The 26,550-nt window shown below is 38.6% G+C and overlaps 1 protein-coding gene across 1 annotated transcript in view; it reads left to right on the top strand.

The window, feature by feature from the left end:
• KIF6 (kinesin family member 6) overlaps positions 1 to 26,550 on the top strand; it is a 378,140-nt gene that overhangs the window by 159,671 nt on the left and 191,919 nt on the right. The window contains exons 11-13 of the mRNA XM_012720329.1: positions 19,318 to 19,423; positions 20,559 to 20,697; positions 25,680 to 25,892. Of these exons, the coding sequence (XP_012575783.1) occupies positions 19,318 to 19,423; positions 20,559 to 20,697; positions 25,680 to 25,892 (458 nt within the window). The remainder of the gene's footprint in view (positions 1 to 19,317; positions 19,424 to 20,558; positions 20,698 to 25,679; positions 25,893 to 26,550) is intronic.

Raw genomic sequence — 26,550 nt, 5'->3', positions numbered from 1 at the left:
ATGTATAACATCATTGTTCATTTTTGTACAATGCATGCTTTCTCCTCTCGGGTGTCTCAGTAAAATTCCCACCCTTGAAGGTCTCTGATTTATAGTTGCCTGGTAATGCCTGGTAATTTTTTTTAATTTATTATTATTTTTTTTCCTGATCCCTTATTTGGGTCCCCTATATTTCCCCCATAAGTGAAAGAAACCACCTGATTTTTTTTTCCTTCTAGCTTTTGTTTTTACATCATTGTTCATTTTCCTTTTTTTTTTTTTTTGAAGATTTATTTATTTATACATACGGAACTGTGGTTCAAGTCAGAGGTGTAGGGAGTGAGAGGAGTCACCAGAGACAGAGTGGGGGGTAGAACAGGCAGATCGATGAAGTACACTGCTGAGGGGAGCAGCGGGTGAGTCAGAAGAGGTCTGCTGCGCCATGTGGGTCACCTCTGGGGCTAGGGATGGAACTGACCCTGAAGCGGCTGCAGCTTGCTTGCAGTGCTACGTCCTAACCCATTGCACCACCAGGGAGGGCCTTTTCTTTTCTTTTTGTTTTTAACAGTGCTTGCTTTATTTTCTCGGCTGTAGTCCCTATAGAATTTCCACCACCAATTCACCAGGGTACCTTCACATTAGTCTCTTGTGTTTTTTTCCCCTTGATCCTTTATTTGGTGCCCCTATGTTCTTCCTATAAGTGAAACACAATATAATTTCTTTTTTTGTCTGACTTATTTTGGTGAACATAATCCCTTCTAGCTCCATCCATGTTTCTATGAATATCATGAGTTTTTTGATTGCTGAATAGTATTCCATTGTACATACACATATGCCACATCTTTTTGATCCAGTCTATATTGGGGCATTTGGGTTGTTTCAATATTTTACCTGTTGTAAATAATGCTGCAATAAACATAGGGTAGGTGTCCTTTAGAATTAATATTATTGTGCCCTTTGGGTAGATTCCTAGGAGTGGAATTGCCAAGTCACATGGTAGATCCATTTTTAGTAGTTTCAGGAACCTCCACACAGCTTTCCGTAGTGGCTGGACCAGTTTGCATTCCCACCAGAAATATAGGAGGGCTTCTTTTTCTCCACATCCTGTTATTGCCTGTTTTTTTGTTTTGTTCTGTTTTGTTGTGTTTGAATGTATATGCCATTCTCACTGGTATAAGGTGGTATTTCATTGTAGCTTTGATTTGCATTTTCTTGATTCTAAGTGATGTTGAAAGTTTTCTCATATACTCTTGGCCATTTGCATTTCCTCTTGGAGAAGTGTCTTTTAGCTCTTCTGATCATTTTTTGATAGATTGTTTACTTTTTTGTTGTTGAGTCATGTGAGCTTTTTGTAGATCTTTGCAAACCTAAAACCATAAAATATATAGAACATATAGTCAAAACACTACATGACATACATCTCAGTAACATCTTAAAGACTCATGCTTCAAAGTGAAGAAAATGAAGGAAAAGATAAACAGTTAGGATTACGTCAAACTAAAAAACTTCTGTTTTTTAGCAAAAGAGACGCCCTACTAATTGGGAGGAATTTTTTTTTTCTTTTTCAACAATTTTAATCCCTTCATGATTGTTCCTAATATATCCCAGGTATTTTTATTATAAATTTGCTGTTGTTTCTTTGAAAAGCTAAACATGTCAACAAAACCTTCTAATTTCCATTTTCTAAATTTAGTATTTCAATAACTGTGTAATAATTTTATGAAAAATACACAAACATTATAAAATTGTTAGTGAATATCCCCAAATCTTATAAATATAAGTAAGATGAATTAAAATGATTGTTATCCTTACTGAGAAGAATTTTGTTTGAATGTTTATTTTGGGAAGAAGGGAATAGCTAACTTTTTACATGACCTTAGAAACTTAACCTTTGTGTATATATCTTCTACTTTATCTCATTTGCTTACAAATCTATGGGCTAAAGAGAGTTCAGAGAGAACAGTTTATCTTAGCTTCATTCCCGGAGGCTTGGGGGAGGAGGTGTTGAGATTTCTCCATCTATTTCATTTCTTGGTCTTAATACTGCTGAAAACTGAAGATTCAGATCTGTCCTGGGGTCTAAATTATCAGTCACTGAGTATTATTAAGGACTTTATAGCACTGTAGAAGCTGTCAAGAGCAGCAGAAGCATAAAGCCTGGTGCCTGGCCAGAAGGAAATGTGGGATATGTGGCATCTGCTTTTGCGAATAAAAAAATAAATTAAGGATTAAGACAAGTAAATGATCAGGCAGAAAATCAGCAATAAAGACCAGGAGTCTAAAAGATTCAATGAAGGAAAGGTAATGGCCCAAACAGCTATATAGAATACGCTTTTAAAATAAAATGAAAAAATGAAAAAATGACCTACTTTAAGTATTATCCTTACACAATAGCAAAGGAAACTTTAAGACCCTAAGAACTGCTACCAAGTTGCATGGAAGCTAGAATTAGATATTATGCTAATTTTTCATTTGTCTGCTCTGTATAAAATAGATACTCACCCCCCCGACATCCAGGTAAACATAAAAAACTTATGAGAAAATCCAATTTCATTCTATATTAAAGAATCCCACTGAAGAACAGCCTAGTGGCGATAATCCTAGTAATGCCCAAAGATGGAATAAGGATCTTTGGTGTCATTCACTAGGCTGTAAGATGGTGATTGTCTTTCTATTAAGCTTGGCATTTGGATAAGCTCTACTTCATTTAAATTGATAGACCCTTCTCATTTGGCATAACATAACAGAGAATTATCTCCAAATAACATATAAATTTAAGTTTACAATGTGCAACCTACTCCCCACAAAGACACTCAAATAAAGCATAAGCTGCCTCATACACTAGCCCCATCTCCCTGCTCAAATTAATCTGAGCCCCAGCTTCTGCAGCCTGGGGCTCATAGGGTCTCTTATAAAACCTCTGCTTATGGCCTAGCTCTACATCCTCGTAGATCAACAAACATCCCCCCAAACAACCCAACGCCTAGACTGCCTCTTAGGCTGCCCTGAGTGGACCAAACAAATTGTTCTAGTTCTGGCTACCTAACTCCAAGGATCCAAGGTCAGTGATGATTCTGTTACAGGGCACCCCAATGTGAATTGGGTTGCCTGTCAGTGGGTCCTCATCCATGCGCTTAAAATTCAGTCATATTGGCCCTCCCTGGTGGTGCAGCAGGTTAAAGCACAGCACTAAGAAGCTAAAGCCGCTTCCACCTGAGTTCGATTCCTGCCTTGCCCCGGAGGTGACCACATGGCGTGGCAGACCTCTCCTGACCCGCCCGCTGCTCCCCTCAGCAGTGTACTTTGTCGATCTGCCTGTTCTGCTCCCCACTCTGTCTCTGGTGAATCCTCTCACCCTCTGCATCTCTGGCCTGTACCCCAGTTCTATATGAATAAATAAATAAAATCTTTAAAAAAAAATTCAGTCATATTATGGACACACACAGAAAGGTTCAATAATGGATTTGTTTACAAGGAGAAAGGTAAAGGAACAACCCAGGGAAAAAGGGAGAGAAATACAAGTTAACCAGAATGTCCTACCAGTTCTGCTGACTTGGACTCCACCAGCACGCTGAAAACCAACCGCAAATGACCAGCCACAAACCATCAGGCCAAGAGAGCCCCAGAACCCACTTGTCCGTTTTTTTCCTAACCTGGCTGCTCAGCACCATCCTCACGTCCAAGCGTGCTTTTCCTTGTTATTGATGGGATTAGTAGGTCCAGTATCTGGAGTGGGGGCGGAGTCCATGAAACCTGTACCTGTTACAATTCAAGACTAGGTATTTCATGCTGTTCCTCAAATAATCTTCAGTTTTTCACATCCATCCTCCCACACAGCCCAAGTTCCCTGTGTTTATGGTTAACTGAGCACACTGCAGATTTCTGCAATGTCAATGCAGCTGCTGCCTAGGATATAACTTCTCAGCTTACTGGAGAAATCAGATTGTTTCATCTTTTTCATAAGATCACCTCCCGCTAGGAGTGCTTTTCAACTGCTTCCCTTATCAATGCCCTTTACAGACCACTGAGGAGCCCTGGAGTGGCAAGGCTGTGCAGGCACAGTAGCTGCTGTGCACCTCTGAGTGATGCTACCCCAGATCCTTGGCATACTCCAGGTGTGCACAATCAGGCACCTGTACCCTCCCAAGCACACCCTCCCAAGCACCGTCTTCATTAATACAAGCCAGGCTGCACATGATAGCCACAGAGGCTAGATGTGCTGAAATCCTGATTAACACATGTACTTAGTTGAGCACAGTACTCTGGATTTGCTTTTTTAAGTTGAAGACCCCTAATTAAAATTTGCAGTCACATTCCATTTGCCTATAGGCTTTGTGTTACATTTTTATAAAGAAAGTCTTACAAGAATTCCACAATAACTTCATGAGGCAAATATTACTCTGCAAACAAAATGAAAGGCAGAGATAGAATCTGAGTTCTGCTAAGTCTGTCTTTAAAGCTGCTTTTAATTTTTATTTTATTTTACTTTTATTAGTGACCCTACAGCCACAATGATGTGAGATTTAGAGTGATGACTTAAGCCTGAATCTTGCTTCAAGGGGATTTACAGGACACAATGCAAACAACATTCTCGAATTGACTTGATTTTTCCAGATTGTTCATGATTAGAAAATTCTGGATTTCTGGATATCTTCTTCTGCGCACTCATGCTGGACATGTTAGATAGACATGATCTAGTCTGGAGTGCCTGATAAGATACAAGGGAAGGTCTTTGATGTTTCCCCTGATGGGGACAGATTTAATACCCCCGCACCCCCGAATTAAGCTTCTGAATTAAGACAAAGAACAGAGCCTAAAGTAAATACCATCCTCTGCTGTTAGTTCATTTTTGGTGTGTTCAAAGTATATTAACCAGCACTTGTTTTAATATAAGACAGTTTATATAGAAGTAACCACAGCTGATAAAACTCAAGAGTGTATGCCAGTAATGAAATTCCTCACAGTTCAAGTCATCATGGGGGCCACTAACTTATGAGGGAGTTACTAAGAAACTCAGGGACTGATTCTAATTATTCTTATTAGCCAACATTTGAGTGAAGTGGCTAACTTTTCCAAAACTTATTCCTTCATGGTGATCAGCCAAAGAGAAATAGCAGTAGTGTAGGGGCCTATTTATTTCAGTCTGAATCACTGACTCCACAGAAAATTGGTTTCCATTGAAGATTTCACACAAGAAACTCAGATGTCTGGGGAGAAACCCTGAAGTCACCTCATACCCCATCTCATAGACACAGAACACAGAACAGATATGAGCCTTTCTGCCTGCTGCCCATGGCTTCCCCAGGCACTGGGCCAGGTGCGAATAGAACCATCTTCCTTGGTTGAGCTGGGCTTTGAACCTCCAGACCATCTTGCTTCCTTACTGTGTTGGAAAGCAAAGCCTGCACACTTTTTTTTCTAAAAGTTTTGTGTTTGTTATTCATGTTTTATTACTTTCAGTGTTCTTTTCTTTAAAAACACTTTAGGACTTAAACTCACTTTCATAAATATCCATTGTGGACAATATGTAGGTTTGTGATAACGTATTAGGTAGGCCTAGTTTTAGCTGTCAGGCCTCTCTTCAGGCAGGGATGCTACAGAGTCTAACTGAGGCACTTTTCGTGTCTTGTTCTGGTTCTGCCTGGTCTTCTGACTCCAGTAAGCTGCCCCTCTGCACACACACATTGACTGTGCTTTCTGAATGCTGATCCATGCTTATGTTGCAAACGCAGCTTATCTGCTCAGCCCCTGAGTACTCCCAATCAGCCTTTTGGACTTCCCACTGCCATTACACAACCTCAAGAGGACATGCATTTGTGTTTTTATTGCTTTAGTCATTTTTGTTTCTGTTTGCTTCTACTCAGATCTACACAAAGGCATGGACCTTTATAGAGTCTGACTTGAATTAGAAAATGCTCAGCCAGTGCTTCTGCAAAATGTTCCTTAAAAGGCTGCTTCCACAGAGGCACACAGAAATGGCAGTATTCTTTTCCTTTTCTGTGCCCACAACACAGACATGAAACAAAATGATGTACTTGGTGTTGCAGTGGCAGGGTAGGGACTACAAAGATGAATTAGTGACAGATTCTGAATTAGAGGGATTTGGGCTTACAGGGAGACAAGTACGTGAATATCTAAAAAGTGATACCTGACACAGAAGAAGGGCCAGGTAATTGGAGGGGTGGGATTATTTGTCAGTGGGAATTGGGAATGAATTTTAGCAGACAAGAATGGATCAAGACATGATTTAGAAAAGCAAAGTTGGACAGAGTGAACATTTCAGAGAGGAGGGATCAATATGAGCAAAGCTGAAGTCTGGTGTTACTATTTTATAGATTCATAAACAAACCCAAATAAGTGATTTGACTTACAAAAGATTTCTACCAAGTTGAATTTTTTTCCTGAGAAAATCAGCCTTCTCAAGTTTTGGCTCCCTAAGGACTCTAAACAATTTTGTAACTCTCTGAATTACTAGCTTTAAAATCAATGGAAAATGTAGTGTATTATTATTATTATGAGTGAAGAAGCAGTTAGATGATGTGGACAATGCTTGCAATACCTTATATTCTCTCAGAAAAGAAGAGAGGCCAGAGAGATTAACCAACAGCTATTGCCCAGATCCTCTGTGTGCCTGGGGTCCATACATTTCAGCAGTGTGCACACGGGTGCTGGAAACTAAAGTATCTGCAGACTTTCTGGCTTTCAGTTTAGGGTGACCAGGTTTCACAAGTAAAAATACAGTATTTAGTAAAATTGAAATTTATTTCAGCCACATTTGTTTTAGTGTGGGTTCAATGGAATATTGGTAACCCTATGTCAATGTTATATGGTCAGAGTTTGTATTTGCATATTTCCATGAATAGTTTTTTCTTAAAAACAACTAATTGACATTTGTGTTTATATCTTTTTTTTTTTCGATGTGTCATTGAACAACATCTTAACATCTTAAGATTCAGGAACTGTTAAGGGAATCAACTCAGCACCTTGCTCATTATTATATCCCCAACACCTTAGTTCATGGCAGGAAGTCAGGAATGCTCTCTGAGTAAATCTAAGAATGAAGGCATCCACACATTCTTGACTTCCATCCCCTGTCTTAGAATTCCCTTTACTTAGTGGTGAATTGAATCCCCACAAGTTTCCAAGACAGAGAACTGAGAAGCATCTTACAACACAGCTGATAACCATTAATAACCAAACAGCTCATTCCTAACACCTGAAGAGTTTTAAGTAATCAGGCACTGTTCAAACCTAAATTGACAGATTTAACATGATTCTCAATTCACTTATTTTAGATTCAAGGCCACCTTACCTCAGCTTCTAATCAAGACTATCAAGCTGTGTGATTAAACATCCCAGGGGTCGTTAATGGCTAAAGCTTTCCCTCTCTCTTTTTATAAGAAATCAGATCTTTGAAATCATTCATGAGATATAATTCACTGCAGATGAGGTTGCTCCACTTTGGTACAAATTTGGTACAAAGTGTTTTTGGTCCTGACATTACATTCTGAAGATATTAAAACCAAAACTAAAAGTGTGGTCTACAGCTTGTGTTCATTATCTTTGGGTAGTTTATGGAAGCATTTGAGTTCTTAAGACATAGTTATCTACTATGATTAAAAAGGCCTGTTTCTGGACTTTAATGATTATTTTATTCTCCTACGGCTTAAGTGTTTGGGGTTCCAATAGGCCAAATGAATGAATATCAAAAGCAGATAATAAAAAAAGAAAAAAATGAGGCGTGAATGGCAATTCTACTTGCCACATTGGACTCTTTTGGCGTAGGCAGCTCGTTCATCAGAAGTCCAAGTACTTGATTTTAAATTAGAAAATTTTAAGTGTGAAAGCATGAACATGCTGTTTCATTCTTGCAGTTATTTAATGCTTTCTCAATGTTAATGCTTAGTGGATTTTGTGAGTTTCAGGGAATTTTTTAAAAGAAGCCACGAGACCTTGTGTCAAAACCAGAAATACTACTCTCCCTTGCTTAACCCAAGTAACCTGTTCACAGGGAAGTTTGTAGCTAGATCTGGATATTCCTTGAGACCTCCTGAAACAAATGTTTGTTCTAAATACAGTTGTATAGGATTTATGCCACAGAAAGAAAACTCAGAGTATAAAAATGTACACTAATAGAAACAATAAGTTAGAGCAATGTCTAACACCTTGTTCCTGAAAGCTTGCACACCTAGAGATAAACCAATGCAGATATAGCCACCTACCACTGTAATCAGGGCCATAAAATAAGTAATTCAATCATATCAACAAAAAAAAATCCTTCTGGAAGCAAGAGGGCTTTGGAGTCCCACTGTGGATTTCAAGCAAGTAAGGTGTCTTGTCTCTGTTCCCTAGCTCTAGCCTCAAAGAAAGCAACTTTTTTATAAAGTAAGCTTTAGAATGATTTTTTTAACTTTGCTTTGAGAATTATGGAGATTCTATAATTTTTTAAAAAGATTTATTTTTATTTATGCATACAGAACTGGGGTACAGGCCAGAGGTGCAGAGGGTGGTTAGAGGATTCACCAGAGACAGAGTGGGGAGCAGAACTGGCAGATCGACAAAGTACACTGCTGAGGGAAGCAGCGGGCGGGTCAGGAGAGGTCTACGTGCCTGTGGATCACCTATGTTGCAGGGATCAAAATCATGCTGAAGTGGCTTTAGCTTCTTAGTGCTGTGCTTTAATCTGCTATGCCACCAGGGAGAGCCCCCATAATTATTTTTTATCTTAAAAATAATTTTTATTCATTGGTTAAGGAATAGTGGACAGAAAAGAAGTCACATGTAATTCCTTCACTCAGAGATATCAACTGCTATTATTTTGCTGTGATCCTTCAAAATTTTCTTTGAACATATAAATGTGTATTTCAGTAAAAATGAACTCATCCTTTGCCATTTTAACCCCTGGTTTTCATCCAATTATGGCATCTCCCCATATCAATATTTCTCTACATCTCCAACAGAAATTATGTGGGGTTTAAGAGCCCATCACCCTCCCCAGAGTATTTCCAAAATGTTGTATAGTACATGTGTTGTTTTTTTTTTTTTTTCTGGAGAAACACTTTGGAACTTTTATTGGGTTTGCTTTTACTCTTTTTAAGATTTATTTATTTATGCATACAGAACCGGGGTACAGGCCAGAGGTGCAGGGATGGTGAGAGGATTCACCAGAGACAGAGTGGGGAGCAGAACAGGCTGACTGACGAAGTACAGTGCTGAGGGGAGCAGCGGGCGGGCCAGGAGAGGTCTGGCATGCCATGTGGGTTACCTCCGAGGCCGGGGATTGAACTCGTGCTGAAGTGGCTTTAGCTTCTTAATGCTGCATTTACCTGCTGCGCCACCAGGGAGGGCCCTGCTTTTACTTTAGTTGATTAATTTAGGGAGAAATTACTGTCTTCCCTCTTCCCACCCAGGGACATAAGACTCCCTGCTCTGTTCTTTTTTGTTCCCTCTCTGAATTTGTACCTGTCTTTATATAGATTCAATGTTTTAACAATTTAATCATCATTTATTTAACATTTTAATTTTTAAGTTTCCATTTTGTATTGCCATCTTAGGGTCTCTATCTTTAATTTGAAAACCCATCTTCATTTAATATAGAAATCAATGTTTGATTCAATTTAAACAAATTTGCTTTGGATTTAATATTACATGAATGTTTCTAGACAGTTATGTGTTGTTTCATTATAGATGATGAAATAACATAAATTCTTTGTTATCAAATGGGAGCAGAACCATAAGAATTTACTTTGTATTTTAACATAAAATCTTTTCAACTCTTTCACACTTTCACATTTTATGTCTAATGAAAAATATATACATTCTGCATTTTTGTTTATGAACTAAGACTGATACTTCAATTTTTTCCTGAAGGAACCAGCTGAGAAATGTTTACCTCTAAACATGAATGCCTTCTAGAAATATAATTTCACACCAGGCGCACTTACAGAAAAAAAGTTCATAGTTGGAGCAGAGTGTGGCTGAAGCTTCCCCCTAGTCCGACCAATTAATGAACTGTCAGGAGAGTCTGTAGTTGGGGAACGTTAGCCATAGAAATAGAAAGTGACAGCAGAAGCCAGTGTACGTGCAACCAGCTCTATTCCTCCAACTTTTCCACTTAATTTGTTTTCATAGATGCTCCCTGGTTTTCTCCATCTGCAGTGCTTCTCTGTAACTCATCCTCTCGCCCCACATTCTGCAGGGTGGACTCCTCACGGTTCCTGGTGGTCTCCTCACAGGACTCTCTTGGTAGCTTCTCTGCATTTCAGTTTGATTTCTTATTTTCACAGTCCTTCCCTTAGGCATCTATCTACTCTCTTCTCTGAGCTCTAGGCCAACCCACCTCCTCTCCTGCAGTCGCTCCACCTTGGCCATTATGACAGGAAAGCTTTTCTGCCTCGTTTCTGTCATTGTTCCCTTCCTCTCCATGACGTGTCTTTCACATTCGCCTGCCACCAGCTCTACTGCTCACTGACTGCCTTCTCTGCCCAATTCTTACCACACACCATTCTCTTTCCTACAAGTCATTTTCTTCTTTATTATGGATTTGTGTATTCATGTCTATATTAAACACAAATAACATAGTGTTTGCCTACCGCAAACAAGGGCTTCAAAAGATACATGTAGAATTTAAAGGGGGGATTATTAATATCTATAGTTTAATTTATTTTATAGTCCTATCTTGGTTACATTAGTTCTAAACTACTGAATCTGCCTGTTTGTACTGAAGTTAAGATGTGTGATTATATTAAGATACATACATCTTTAAGTAAATTGAATATGTGAACATCTGGATTGACAAAGATAAAATTAATGCTTATAAATTCCCAAAGCATTCAGCATCGTATTTTAAAGTAGCTTTTAATATGCCTGTAGTGGAGCCTCACTGGGTTAAGTCTCAACATTATCACTGCTACTGCCTGAGTTTGATCCCAGCCAGGGAGGTGACCCATATATGGCACAACAGACCTCTCATCTCACCTGCTGCTCCCCTCAGCAGTGTATTTCAGTAAATCTGCCTGTTCTGCTCTCTACTCTGTGTCCAATGAATCCTCCCACCCCCAACACCTCTACCCTATGCCTCAGTTCTTCTATGCAAAAATTAAAATAAATAAAATGTACCCATTTCATGACTTTAAAGTTGCTTAATTATATTTTAAACATATTTGAAATAGTTTTTTTGGATTTTGCTGTTGTTTGCTTTTTACCACAGAAAAATATAGATTGGGAGAAGATATTTGCATATCATATGCTTGGCAAGAGGTTAATTTCCAAAATACATAAAGAATTTATACAACTCTGTAATTAAAAAAACAACTCAATTGAAAATGGATGAAATAACTAAATAGATATTTCTCATAAGAAGATATTCAGATGTCTTACAAGCACATTAAAAAATGCTCAAATCACTTACCATACAGGAAATGCAAATCAAAACCACTGTGACATATCATTTCACCCCCATGAGAATCAAAGAGATTGAAGTAAACAAATATTGGCAAGGATGTGTATTGTAGTGTTGGATGGAACTTTGAGTTAATCCAGCTTCTATGTAAAATTATATGAAAGGTTCCCCCAAAAATAAAAATGAAAACACCATATGATCAAATAATAGTCTTGTAGGTATTTTCCCAAAGGATATGAAAATACTAATGAAAAATATTTATACATGCCTATGTACATAACCGCATTATTCAAAATATCCATGTCATGGAACAGCCTAGAGACCCACTGACAGGTGACTATATATAGATATTGTAGAATATATACTCAATGGAATACTACTCAGCTATTAAAAAGAAATGATGTCTTTTGGGGGAAAGTTGAATGGATGTTGAGATCATGTTAAGTGAAGTCAGAAAGTGAAAGACAGTTGCCCACTCATTTGCAGAATATAAGTAATCAAAGAAAACAAACTGGAAAAGTACAGCAAAAATAATTATTAGATTCTGTAAAAAATATATTGTCTACCAGGGGATGGAATCTGGCCTGAGAAAGGGATGGGAGAGAAGGTAACAAGACATTGGCAATGGGGAGGGTGAGTGAAATACAATGCATATACAAAGGTGTGAACTATTCCCAAATTATATGGTTAAATGAATGATCGGCAAATGAAATTTGAGGGAAAAAATATTTAAAACAGTTTTGAAAATCCCATAAATGGTAGTTCATGACCCCAAATGCATTTTCCTATAAATAGGCCAAATATTTATCATTAAAGAGGCAAACCAGTGTGAATTTTCATTTGGACTTTTTGAATTTGCTATTTCAAAACACTGAAAGTATTAAGAAATTGTGCAGCTCTTCGTTGGAGGCACCTTATAACAGGGCTTTGATGAGGTAAAGGAAATATGCATTACTAAGATAAATCTTGAAGGCAAACTCTACATAGGAATTTCCTTTGCATTACCAAAACCATGAACTTTCTGGCCTCCTACTGTTAAAAAAGTAAAAGAAAAATTCATTCCAACAAAGTGGCTGACATTAAACTTGATCCCCTGCCTGTGAGCATGTGAGGGTCCTTGTCTCTCACACACTAGTCAGGACCAGGGGAGTGTAAAATATATATAATCCTTGTCACAGACCAGAGAATTCTAAAAGAAAATCTTGAAGCAACCACCTTTAAGCCAACTGAGGATAGTTCTTTCAGCAGAGTCTAACAAAAACAAATATGAAACTAATGACCCCCAAAAATATTTGTATAGTTTCCTTTGCTCAAAGTCCTGTTGGCAGAATCCCAGCCTTCAGTTTTTCATGTCCTGTGGATTGTAGTTAATCATAAATTGTGAATTTATTGTTCTTATCTGAACTTTCCTTTGGTAAATTACATGCTCTCCCAACACTGTATGTTTTAAAGGGTCATGCCCCGTAAAAAAGCCCATCGTGTTAGCAAAGTCAATATAACGCCTTCCTTTGCCCCTACCCTTGGGTCTCAAAAAGCCCCACTGTTGCCTCCTGTTATATGTCCTTTTCTTTGAGATGCCAGAACTCATTGATCTTGTTTGCATCTTTACCTATTTTAATAAAAGTAGGAAAGTTCCTACTATACAAATTTTGTATAGTAGGAACTCTGGCAAGTGGAAGACACATTTCTGAGTTGATTAAGAGCTTCTGTTGTATGTGCAGAAAGGGTCAGGGGCTTCCTGAATCAAAAGACCAAAATTTTAAATCCCTCTATTTAAGTTTCCTAACTTTGTAGCACTATGCAAATTACTGCTGCTATTTTGTCATATATGATATATGATATATGATAGGGACTCATTTATGGATTTATGGTACAGAAATACCTGTGAAAAATACCTGACACATATGAATGTTCTATTAAAGTAATAATAAAATAATTAGGAGCAGACAAGTTATAAAGAGAACCAGACTATGATATTCTCTTTAATTCTTTTTACAATTAAATAAGACACATGTAATGTCCACTGATGCAGTGACCAGGACATCATTGGCCATCAAAGGATATTAGTTCTTCTTTCACTTAATATTTCAGTTTACTTATTTGTTTGTTTGGAGAACTGATAAGATATGCAGATTTAATAAGTTTGGGATGGAGCCTGAATTTTTATTCAGTAGGTGTGTCACACATACTAAGAGACTTACACACATACATTCAGCAGGTGTGTCACACATACTAAGAGGCTTTCAGGTGACACCCATGAAATTGGCCTACTGTGAATAGCAAGGCATGAATATCCAGTCAATAAATAGCCTCTTTGAACCTCTGTTACTTTATTTCATACATTTTTAAAGAGTTTAGAGAAAATAATATATTCTACAGATGAAAAAAATGGTGAGTCACAGGGGTGAGTTAATAAATATGTGTTTTCTCCATCATCATACATTTTTTAAAATTGTGTGACTATTCTCTCATTTTTCCTATTTTGCTACCATAGCCCGAGAAGAGTTGTCAAGTTTCCTTGTATATCTTTATCACTCTGTTCCACCTCTTTTTGAGCCCTTTGTCCACACTGATTTGTAATTATAGTTGCTGGAGTCCCATTGCCTACCCTGTCAGAGATAACTCATCCTAGGTGGAGTCATCTTTAGTGGCAAGATGATGTCCAGGTCATCTTGATATTTGATACTATTTGATATAACTAATACTGACTCCTGTCAGAACTCCTTCCTCACTCTTTGGAATGAGTCGCCTGCTCCTCTTTCAGAGACAGAAGATCCAGATCAGCAAAAAAACCACCAGTGCTGGAATACCAGATATCTCCTTGATTTTCCTACAAGCATTCCTCCCCCTCCAACTAGTATATGTGTTACACATCTCTCTCCTTCCAGTACTGATCAAAAGACAAGTTCTAATTCTTTGTTCCCCTAATCTTGCTTTTAGTAAGCTCCTTACAACTACACTGCACTGTTGGACACTTATATATCTTTATCCCTAATTTGTCCCAAATTAAAACCATACTCCTCTCCTCCCCCTGGGAATACCTCCCATAGTGAGCATTTCCACACTTCAGTTTAGGTATGTTCTTCTAACTCATGTCCCACTTCTTGTTTCTCTCAACAGTCCCACAACTGGCAGCTTAGAGATACGGTTTCAAGCCCATTTTCAGAAGTTAATGCTGATGGGATTTTTTTTTTGGCAGGATAATGAGAACATTATAATCACATTCAATATATAAATAATGAACCTAATTTCATAAACAATTAAATGTAGCATAATCATAAATATATTTCAGAAGAGCGAATTTAGCCTGCATCTTTAGTATCTCTTTTCACACGGCAATGATAAATGTTCTTGAGTCAAAGGCAACTGGTCAAAGGACCTATTGACCTTCCTCCCTTTCTTCTTTCCTTCCTCCCTCCTCCTTCCTTCTTGTTTGTGTCTCTTACCTTCTGTCTTCTTGACATGTTACAGCATACTCGTAGAATCCTTGTGAAGCTTATTGTAATCTATTACAACAGACCATAAGTATTTTCAATGTCAATAAATTTACCGCTACACCATCACATAAATAGCTGCTTAATTTCCTAATGGGGGACATTCTAATTCTTTTCCAACTTTTTTTTTTTCTGTTATAAATCATGCAGGTCAGTGGCCTGTTGAAATCTACTATTCAGCTATTTCCTGCTTCTCCAGTCACCTATTTATCTCTTCAAGGAATTCTTGGTATGGAATGATATGGTCTGGTCTGGTATTCCCTTTTAAAACTACATTACCCAGCAAGGCATTGAAATAAATTTTAAAACTTTGCTATAATATAGTCAGGGTAGTCCTTAAAACCTTGGATTCTGAACTCAGCTTACCTGAATTTGAATCCTAGCTTTACCAGTTGCTATCTGTGTGATTTGGGGCAAGATGTTTAATCTTTCTGGATATCAGTCCCTTCCCCTATGATGCAACAAAGATTGTACCATCTCAAATCTTGTGAGGATTTAGAGAATGATGCAACTAGGGCACACTTAATACTAACTCTTGATGATAGTGCCTTTTTTACTTACACTACTAAACCAAATATTCTACCAAAATATAGCTACAAAGAGCACTTACTTTCTGATTAAAAATATATATATACTGAGAGCAGAAAGACAAGATTAGAAACTGTGGTCAATTCTTATTATGTCACCAAGTGTAAAAATTTGTACTATGGTAGAGTTGATGAACTACACACTGTCAGAGGAATCTCAATAGCCCTCACGTTGGGAGTTAAATACAAGCACCACACATCCACAGCAATTGCCTATCCTACAAGTTGTTTTCAGTACATAAAAGTTGTCTATGATCTTCAGTCCATAGGAACTAGAACTGAAAAGTGTACTTTCTCTAAGATTCTTTTCTCTTTCTGCTTTTCTGCTAGTAAAAATAGAGAAATGCAAAATTTTATGTCTACGAAAGCTTTTCTTAAAAAACAGTTTATGGGCTCACTTGACCTCCTTAGAAAACCTTTTCTGCAAGCAGTTTCTCACTGTGCAGCAAGGTTCTGAAAGCTGGGACACCCCTCAGTGGGAGCAATGATGAGGTATGAACTTGGGAACTATTTTGGGGAGATATGAAAATGCAGGGAACTTAAGGTCAATTGTTCACGTTTAACTACTAGAGGAGTATATCAGAAACATCTGCATTTTAACTATTAGACCAAGTCCTTGGTTGATAAAAAGTAAATTTGACAATAAGTCAAATGTTTGAAGGGAAGACCAGGCATTTTCTTATCTAAAGAAGCTCTTTGGTCTCTACACTATGAACAAAATTGCATGTCAAAAGACCTGATCTTTATTCTCAGTTTTATATCAGGCTAATTGAGTTCCAGAAAGGGTAAAACAATTCAGTTCTTTTACTTAGACAGAAATTCTTAACCATTTCTTTGGCTCATGTCCCTGTTTTGTTTTGTTTTATTTTTAAGATTCATTTACTTATGAATACAGAACTGGGGTACAGGCCAGAGGTGTGGTTGGTGAGAGGATTCACCAGAGACAGAGTGGGGAGAAGAACAGGCAGATTGAAAAAGTACACACTGAGGGGAGCAGCAGGCATGTCAGGAGAGGTCTGCCACGCCACGTGGGTCAGCTCACTGGCCAGGGATTAAACTCGTGCTGCAGTGGCTTTGGAAAGCTTCATAATGCGGTTCTTTAACCCATTGCACCACCCCAAGGAGCCCATCATGTCCCTGTTTTATCAGCAAAAGAAGGAGCACCCTAGAACCCCCAAACCTGCCTGCTCTAAGTAAATTCTGCCATCGCCACATCAAGACAAAACATACTCTAGTGCATAAGACCTTTAATAGAAAATAACTTTAATATAATTAGTGTGCAATAAAGAGAAAAGAAAGAATATAGTTTAAAAATTCACCATGAAACACCAAAAGTTGTCCATTCCCTTGTGGGTAAATACCCAGCCAGAGTTGGTCCAAAATGGAGCCATTGAGGCCAAAAGCTTGCTGCAAGTCAAGGCATCTTCTATTGGGGAAGGGACAGAACAAGCCAAGCAAATCTGAAAGGAAAAGAACAAATACAGGTCAATACAAGTCAAAGGTCTCTCATCCACCTCTCTTCCAAGTCTTTTCTTCCATGCCACCCAAGTTCCTGGTACAAGTGCAAGAGCAAGAAGCAATTGCCACTTCACCTTCACATGTCTCTGCTGCAGGTACCTCTTCCAGGTCTTTCTTTCTGCTTCCCTCTCCTCTTAGTCTTCTTCTTCTCCTTTTTATCTTTTCTAGCTTCTCTTTCCTGCCTAGCCCCTAGAAGGGAGCAGGGAAGGTGGAACATCCCCTTTCCCTGAAGAGTACGCTTTATTACCAGGTCCACCTTGAACTTATGCTCTGTTATGTGGGATATTATGTGATCAAAGCCCAGTGAGACTGAATAAATAATGTTAAGTGGTCACTCAGCTAATCAGTAGGCTTGTATTTTAAAAGCTTGTGCTTCTTGTAAACTTGCATTTCTCCTTCATGGAATGTCTTTAGAGTATATACTTTATGGTCAAACTAGAGAGGAGAAATTAGTTTATAAAGAAAAGGCAAGAATGAAAAATTGATTAACTTTTGCTTTTAACTTAATATTGTTTGTTAAAAAGATTATGGACACTGAAACCACAAAATGCTTTTGCTCTAGAGAACAAGCATATCTTAGGACTAGTACTGATTTCCCAGAATTCCAGAATTTCTTCTAAATATTCAAGGAAAGTACAAGGGATTAAGAATAAAGAAGATAGAATTGTGGTGAGGGTGAGGGTTTTATATTTTAATTTTTCACATCTGTATTGCTTAAAATTCTTTTCATAAACATTATTATAAAATTTTATACTAGAACCCTCATATCAGAAATGAATCTCTGTCTAGTGGCTTGATGTCAATCTGCAAATAGTAAAAATGACAAGTGTCCCTTCACTTGGAAGAAACTTCTTTAAAATAACAATATAAATCATCTCTCTCACTTGTAAGCATCAGCTCTCCCATGTCACAAATTGTAGGAGAGAGGTAAAAATAAAATCCAAGTTTCCTACATGATGGAAATCATTATATCTTTTTGATTGGTCTTCTAGTAACAGTAGATGGGAAATGTGTACAATTTATAACAATTCAGAAAGTATATACAAGTATTTTCAGGACAGTATGAAAAAGATCTACTGCTGCTGTGTTATGATTCTAGCATCCTGGATACTCTTTGTCATCTCTACACCTTCCTTATCAAGAATTCCATTTCAATGTAGAAAAGAATAATTTTCACAAAAGTGAATCCATGAAGCATACACGTTTTGAGAAACTAATGTGTACACGGCTCTAGATACAAGGTGGGAGAAAGACACAAAGGTGAACAAGAGCCAAGAGCCCCATGTTGCTTCTAAACTCACGGCAGAGATTCTAGAATCCAACGTGGGATGCAGTAAGCATACAGCCCACTGAAAACTAGAGTAGGACTGTGGGAAAGAGTGGCTAGGTGGTCCACTCCAAAGGGAAGTGCTTTGGTTTGAGACTAGAAAAGATGTAAGCAGAAGAGAGAGTCAGAATGGAGAGATGAGAAACTGATCCGGTGGTCTTGACAGAAATCTAAAGAGCCCAGGAGAGAGGTTGGACAGAAGGTGGAAGGGTGTTATCCAAAGAACATAAATGAAGAAAGAGGGCATGTGTGGGAAGGCAGAGATATTCTGAGGTGAAGGAAAAAGAAGCTGACGGAGTCCACTTGGCAACTTTGACTTGTTTAGTCTGGTGAAAAGCTACCTTATTAACAAAGAACAAAAGAGAAGTGGTGAATTGGGGCCTGTAGAAAGACCTGGAGTAGCCAGGTGAAGAATGTAAGTCAACCAGGAATGAAGAAAAGGACTGTGGTTCATCACTGAGGTCCCAGCTGAGGATGAAAGCATGAGGTTTTCATGAAAAAGTTTCTCATTCCTTTGTCTTGCAATGTGATGGTTAAACACAGGGGTCTAGAAATTTATCTTGGTTAGAATATGGGATAGATAGACTAAAACAATTCCTGTGTTGAAATCTGCTTGGGAAAATTCACTGGAATTTCACTGGACCAAGATCCAGAGAGTAGACTAAAAGTTGGAGTTGACATGTAGAAAATTCATCACTGTTTCTTTTATTTAAAGGTAAATGTAAACATATCCTGTCATTGTAGCCTCTGTCCCACTGTTCAAACTGCAATAAATCTGTGATAAACAACTCTTGGAAGGTTAGGACCCAGTCAAATAATTGAATCATTTCAGATTTCACTCTGTCAATTACTCTTTTCTCCCTTAAATTTTATAGTCCAATTAGATAACTCTGTTTCCATAAAGAAGGGGGAACACGGTCCTGCACTTCAAGTTTTACTCACACCACAAAGGCTTTAGAATTTCTAACATTTCTAACTCAGAGTTGCTTCTGATCTATTGTGTATTTTTAGGCTAGAAGAACTCATAACAACCTTTTTGGAAGACCAGGATCCAGAGAGTAGACTAGAAGTTGGAGCCGACATGCGTAAAATTCATCACTGTTTCTATTATTTAAAGGTAAATTTAAACATTCTCACATTGTAGCCTCTGTCCCTCTGTTCAAACTGCAATAAACCTGTGATAAACAACTCTTGAAAGGTTAAGACCCAGTGACCCACATCCCAAAGGGTGAGATTTTCAAACCAGTGCCACAGTTACCACTACATTTCTTCAGAGGCTGATCTTACTTCCCAATAAATAAGGTCAGGCCCTGAATCTCTAATTCTTTTGCCAGAAATCACTACCTTCTACACAGAATAGCCTCAGATTCAAAACCCTTTATTTTCAGGTTACATCAAAAGTCTTATGTCATTTCCTTTTTCCAACAACTTTGGGTTATCCCTATATTTTCTGTTTTTCTTTGCCTTAGATTTTACTGTTGATGAATGATACAGTGGGAATATCTTTACCCATTACTTCTACCTCCCCTATAACCTGACATACTTCACTAAGATAATAAAAATTTGTTGTGAGGCTGCTATGGGTCAAGCATAGGGTAGGCAAAGACAAATAAATCACAGAGAAGGCAGATTTGTAAAGAATCATTACAAAGCATGGTAACTATTAACTTGGAAAAGGTGTGAAATAAGGATTGTGGGGTTTTGGAGAAAGGGAAGAATTCCAGCAGGAGAGCGTGTTTAAGTGGGAATTCCCCACCTTAGAAGAAGAGATCATAAAATCAAGAAAGGGGAACCTCTGTTGACTCAAGGAATTAAGTGTCAGCACTATGAAGCTATCAGCAGCCACTGCAGCACAAGTTCAATTCCCAGCCAGGGAGCTGACCCACATGACCCAGCAGACCTCTCCTGTCTCACCCGCTGCTCCCCTCAGCAGTATATTTCAGTCAATCCCCAATCTGTCTCTGGTGAATCCTCTAACCACCCCTCCTTCCCCACACCTCTGGCCTATACCCCAGCTCTTGTATGCATAAACAAATAAAATAAATCTAAAAAAAGAAAAAAAAGAATAGAGAAAGGAAGGAGGAGAGGGAAGGACTGGAAAGACACCAAACAAAGGCAACAGTAACGCAAAGACAAGGAGGCACAACAATGCGTGCAGGTCTGATTTCTGGAGGAATAGTGAAAGCAGATACAGCCACACACTGAAATTTGCAATAGAGTCATGGACATTAAGCTCTGATTTCATCCTGTAGAAGCTGCTGAATGACAAGAAGATCCGCGGAAAGAGCCCTGTCTCCTCTGAAATCAAAACGCAAAACTGCCAAGAACCATTAAAAGAGGAAGAATATAAAAAGCTACGAGATATTCTACAGCAGAGAGATAATGAAATCAGTATCCTTTCTGAAATGATGAGAGACTTCCCAACTTCCCTCTCCTGGCTTCAGCCCGCACGTGGGAACCCTCCCTGGCCATTGCCCCTGGCTCCCCACCCCGCTTCCGGTTCTGGTTACTTATTTCCATTTAGGAAAAAAATGTCCTTGCAGCAAACAAAAAAGTGGTGAAAAGAAAGTTGCTATAGAAGTAAGAAAAAAAAAAGACCTTTAACTCCTTTAACTTTTAGTCAAATAGAGTTGTTGTGGGGAAATATTCCAATTGATAGAAAAATATGGCCATTTGGCCATTTTTTACATCATCTCTTAACATTAAATGATATGTATTATGCACACGTACACACTTTTTTTTTTTTTTTTTTTTTTTTTTTACTACTCTGCAATGCTTTTTCTGTTTTAGTCCTGAGCCTGAAAGTTAGCTGGTTATCTTTAGCTTACTGACCGGACATTGGGCTGACCGCTGTCTCACGGTGGCCCAGAATTTGTGGCTGGTGTGTGGGTGAAACTCAGAAGATGATTGAAAAAAAAATAAATTTAAAAAGATGAGTGGTATTTAGCTTATGAAGAGCAGAGATTGATTTAAATTTAACTTTTTTATTTAAAAGCCAGATCTATCTCTTTGGGTTCCTCTTACAAATGTTCCCAATTTTGGAAGTGAGTACATATGAGTGTTCAAGATACAATTTTTACCAGCTCTGAAGACAGGGTGTTTTGGGTACCCACAGTCAGGAGCTCTGGGAGCTGCCTCGAGTTGCACACAGGGTGGTGGCTTCTAACGAGTCCCTCCTGCGTGTGTTAGACCTCAGGACACCTCAGCATTTCCTTGGTATTGTTTATTTTAATCTTTCTTGTAGAAGAAGTGATTTTTTTCATTACATTTGCAGACTTAAAACATACACAAAAATTACTTTGTTCAGTTCCTTCTGAATGTGTTTTTGTTCATATTTTAAAATCACTAAAGGCATGTTTGTGTCGGTAAATGTGCAAAATGCATAAAAAATAGCCTACATGAAGGAAAACCAGTAATGAAGAAGTAAAAACAAACCAAAGAAGAAGCACATTGCCTGATTAACTTCAGTCTCTAATTTTAGTTGAGAATTAGCAGACCCCCTGTGTCTGACTCAAGTGAGTTTTAACTGCTTTATTATCCAGCCAGTTAACAGTAGATTCAGCTGTGAATTATACTCCCTTTGACAAAGGCCCTTGTCTGGTGCTGCACACAGGCCTGTCACTCCTGCATTCCTGCTCCTCTCTCTTACCCAATCCATCTCCAGGGATGGTCCCAGCCTAGACTTCAGGCCTGGCCCCAGCCCCAGGCTGAGTTCTGCATCTTTTTCTGGCCTTGTTCCTAGTTTAGAATCTTCTCCCTTAAACACTCCTACCAACTTCTTAATCCCCTTCTGGATTTATGAATGTCTGTGCATAGAGGAGGAATGAAATGAGATATGACAGAAGAGGGAACAGTCTAAGACTGTTCCTACATGTTTATTTTAAAAAGAGTGAGAGAGATAAATACATCATCTCCCCTCATTGGTAAACGCAGGTATCCCTGCTCCCATGGGGCTATGCGAGATTTTTCACTGTGAATAACTCAAATGGAGTCTCCTCCTTCTGAGACTAGTATTCAAAACGATGGTGTGTAGGAGGCATGGTGAAGAGAATACTGAATTTAAAGTTCACACCTGGACTGTAATTCTAACTCTTCATTCATTAGCTCTGTAACTGCTCGATGTAGCTGCTTCCTGCACATCAGCAGGAGGAGTCAAAGACCTATCTTGCCTACCTCACAGTGGCTGAGCAAAGCCAGAGAGGTTATTTATGGGCAAGTGCTTCGAGCTCTATGGGGTGTTATAAAAATTGAAGATATGACTCCGTAGACAATAGGTAAACTCAGAAGGTGGAAAAATAGCATCTAAGATTCACTCCTAACGGCTTACACGTATCACAGGCTACTCATCAAGAGAGGATCCAGAAATTACATAGATCCTCACAGTTCTTTTTTGTAGAACTCAGACAGTTAAGTCTGAGACAGGAGCAGTGAGAAAGATCTGGGTTAGATTAAAAAAAAAAAAGATAATTCTTGAACTCCACAAAAACCTGAATTTATGCAACAAAATGCTGATAAATGACACTGATTTTTTTTTTTTTTTTTTTGGAAAGGGAGGAAAAAAGGTCTCATTTCAATGACATTATCAGTTTGAATAAGTTCAGACACCTCTTCACAAAGCTTATAATTGGTGGCATTTAGTACCCAACACAGTGCTTGGCTTGAACAAGAGCCCAGGTTAAATGAGAAAGGGAAGAAGACAAAGAAAAGTCAGCTAAAAAGGAAGGCAGCAAAGATGATTTTGTATTGTGATCTTTATGAAATGTAAATCAGAACACATCATTTCTCTGATTTAAATCTTCCAGGGCTTCCCATTAGAATAACATTCAACCTCTTTACTCGAGATTATGAGGCCCCAGGTTGTCTTGCTCCTGCCCAGCCCCCCACCCCTCGGAGGTCTTAGTCCTCTGTCCTTTGTATGTTACACTTCAGACATAGTGACCCCTTGTTGTTCTTTTGGATAACACAGGGATTCTCAGCCTCAGCACTGCTGGCATTTTGAGGCTGTGTAATGTTGTTGCTGGAGCTATCCTGGGCATTGTAGAAATTTTAGCAGCAAGTCCTGACTCTACCTACTGGATTTCATAACAGTAACTACCCATCCTCCACCCACCACACCAATACAACAATAAAAAATCGGACCCTCCCTGGTGGCACAACAGGTTAAAGCAGAGCACTATGAAGCTATCCCCAGCCACTTCAGCACAAGTTCAATCCTTGGCAAGGGAGGGAACCCACATGGTGTGGCAGACCTCTCCTGACCCGCCCACTCTGCCCTCAGCAGTGTGTTTCAGTGGATCTGCCTTTTCTGCTCCCGCCTCTGTCTCTGGTGAATCCTGTCACCCCCTGCACCTCTGGCCTATAACTCAGTTCTGTATTCATAAATAAACAAATCTTTAAAACAAACCAACAAAAATGTCTCCAGACATGATCAAATATCCCCGGAGTGGTGAAATATTCCCTGTTTGAGGCCTCAGGGGCATAGCACTAGCGATTTCTTCTGTTTGTGTGCTCTTTCTCTTGCTGGTTCTTGTCATTCCAATCTCAGCTTCAGTGTCATTCTCAGGAAGACCATCCTTAAGCACTCAGTGTAGAGGAGCCACTCAGTCACTCTTGACTTTTTGAAAGTAAGTTATCTGGAACTTTCTAAGATTACATATGTGCATCTGTATGAGAACTTTCTCCAGTAGGACAGCTGCTTTACGAGAGCAAGAAACTAACCTACCTTTTCATTATTCCACCCCTGTGCCTACAACAGTGTCTGGCACAGAGCACCAATAAATACCATGGAGTCTGAATATTGCTACCACTGTGTTTAAACCAGAGAGCCTATAGGGTGCTGTTGATAAACAATTCCATGCAAAGAAGATAGATAGGCTTGTCTCTGCCAGCCCGGTAGCTCGACACTTACACAAGCTATGAACACCTTTGATAAGGATAAGTTTTTTTTTAGGACAAAATGGATACCACATCAGGAATTGTGAACTAAAAAACTGGTTATGCTTCTAGAAATCAACAGAAATTTAGTCAAAGCTGAGGTTGTAGATGGAAATGGAATGATGTCCATGTGACTTGCCAACAAGTCCATGTGAGTGTGGCCAATGCCTCCCCTCCCACTGAGAAACAGTCTTCTCTCCCACACCATCCTCCTGTTACTCAGGCACCTATTCTAATGCCGCCAGCGTAGCAGTGGAGGGCCTTGAATTCCTCCTACCATGTGTGCAATAGATGCCTAAGATTCTCAGGAGGGAGTAAAACTTTCTTCTTTCTTCTTAGTGATGACACAAATCTATTAGAGCTCTAGGCATCTTGAACCTGAGTAGGCAGTGAAGTAGGGTAGAGTGGAGGGATGTTCTCAGTTATTGAGCTCCTAGTATAGTAACTGACTGAAAGCCCATTTGAATGGGCTATAAGTAAGTATGTGTTGGGCTTGGGGATACACATTGACCACCAGGACTAATTTGGCTGGTCTGCCAACTTGGGGGCTTCAGAATCCGCCCTTTCCAACTCCTGAGCAGCTTCCTCAATGAACGTCTTATTTACCCACAGATAATGCAAAACTCCACTGTCTAATACTACTCAGTATTTGTTTACTTTTTTTTTTATAAGCTCTTTCATAAAACATTTAAAGCATAACTGGCTTAAACTCAGAATATTTTATTGGGTTTTTTTGTTTATTGTGGTTTTTTTTTTTTTTTTTTTTGCATAGAAGAACAGGGGTACAGGCCAGAGGTGCAGGTGATGAGCAGATTCACCAGAGCCAGAGTGGGGAATAGAGTAGGCAGATTTACTACTTATTAAAATACACTGATAAGAGAAGCAGCGGAAAGACAGGAGAATGTGTGCAATATGTAGATCAGCTTCCTGGCCAGGGATTGAACACTGGCCATAGTGGTGATAGCTCTGAGATTTAATTCCTACATCAGCAGGAAGACCCTTAAACTTGAAATATTTCAAAGGCCTTTAGATTGGCTAATTTTTGGTATGAGGTGCCATATTTTAAAAACTGACAGCTTCCTAAACTATCTAATTTAAATTTTATATATGCATATGTAATTTAAATTTTGTATGTGTGTACATATATAAATGTTTATAGGTATCTTATATGTATACATATATAGGTATTTTATATGTATACTTACATATATGTATGTGTGTATAGATGTATATATGTATGTTATATATATATAACATACATACATATATATATATATATATATGTATATATGGAATATTATATGACTTCAGGAAGTTCAAATCTCCCCTGTCAGTCACAAATAGCAAGTTGTATTCAGAATATTATTCTCATTTGAAACATCAGTGTTCTGTTCACTATCATTGAGCATGAGTCACTAATTCCTTAAATCAAGTTTCAGATATTCTGGTCAATATGTTAAAGAAGGAAAAGAAGAAAACTCAGGATGCACTCCATTTGTCTGGCATGGACAGAAGCGAGTGTAGACATTCACAGAGCTCACCTTTACCCCCCGGGAACCCAGAAGGTCCAAGAGTGTTGCTTCCCTCAGCTCCCGGACAAGCCCAGGACAGCCCCTTCGCATCCAGGTCCAGTCTGCTCCACAGAAAAACAGGTCAGTTGACTAAATTTCTAGTATTTCTCATAATGAATTTCAACATAGCATCCTTTAGTTTTAAATATGTAAATATGAAGTCTCCAATAATTTGTTAGAATTACCTCATATGTTATCAAACATTTCAGTGAAATAGTCATTTCCAAGATTGATGACTGAACTGAAATAGAAAGTATGAATTGTCAATACTCATGGCAAAATGAGATGGGTCCAGAGCACTGTCAGAAAAATTAACTTTGGAGAATAAGAACCTTCCTCTTGTTACAGGAGGGGAAGAATACAGACAGATGTCTCATTACTGGTGGTGACATGGTATTTATTTCTAAATACAAATGAGCTATCTCTAGCAAAATAATTTCAAAGTATGATCACAGTCTACCATAAAGGAAAACAATAACAAACAAAAACTTTTTTAGATAATGGACACTGACATGGCCAGGCTAATTCAAAGACACCTTCTTGGTTTGTAGCTTTTGTTCACTGAAACTATGGCCCCTGGTGGGTTGGTGCTGGACTATTAGACAAGCAGAGCACACTGTACAGTCAGGATGCAGTGACTGATGACTTTCTCTTGAAGACACTAGTGATATAATGAGTGGAATTTGCTCAAACAAAGGCATGAAGAACTTTCTTTTCTGGCAACATAAGTTGAAATTTT

Source organism: Condylura cristata, unplaced genomic scaffold (genome assembly GCF_000260355.1).
Source record: "Condylura cristata isolate star-nosed mole 26May11 unplaced genomic scaffold, ConCri1.0 scaffold00001, whole genome shotgun sequence".
NCBI lineage: Eukaryota > Metazoa > Chordata > Mammalia > Eulipotyphla > Talpidae > Condylura > Condylura cristata.
Note: the sequence above shows the minus strand (reverse complement) of the source record. Positions and strands in the feature narration are given on the sequence as shown.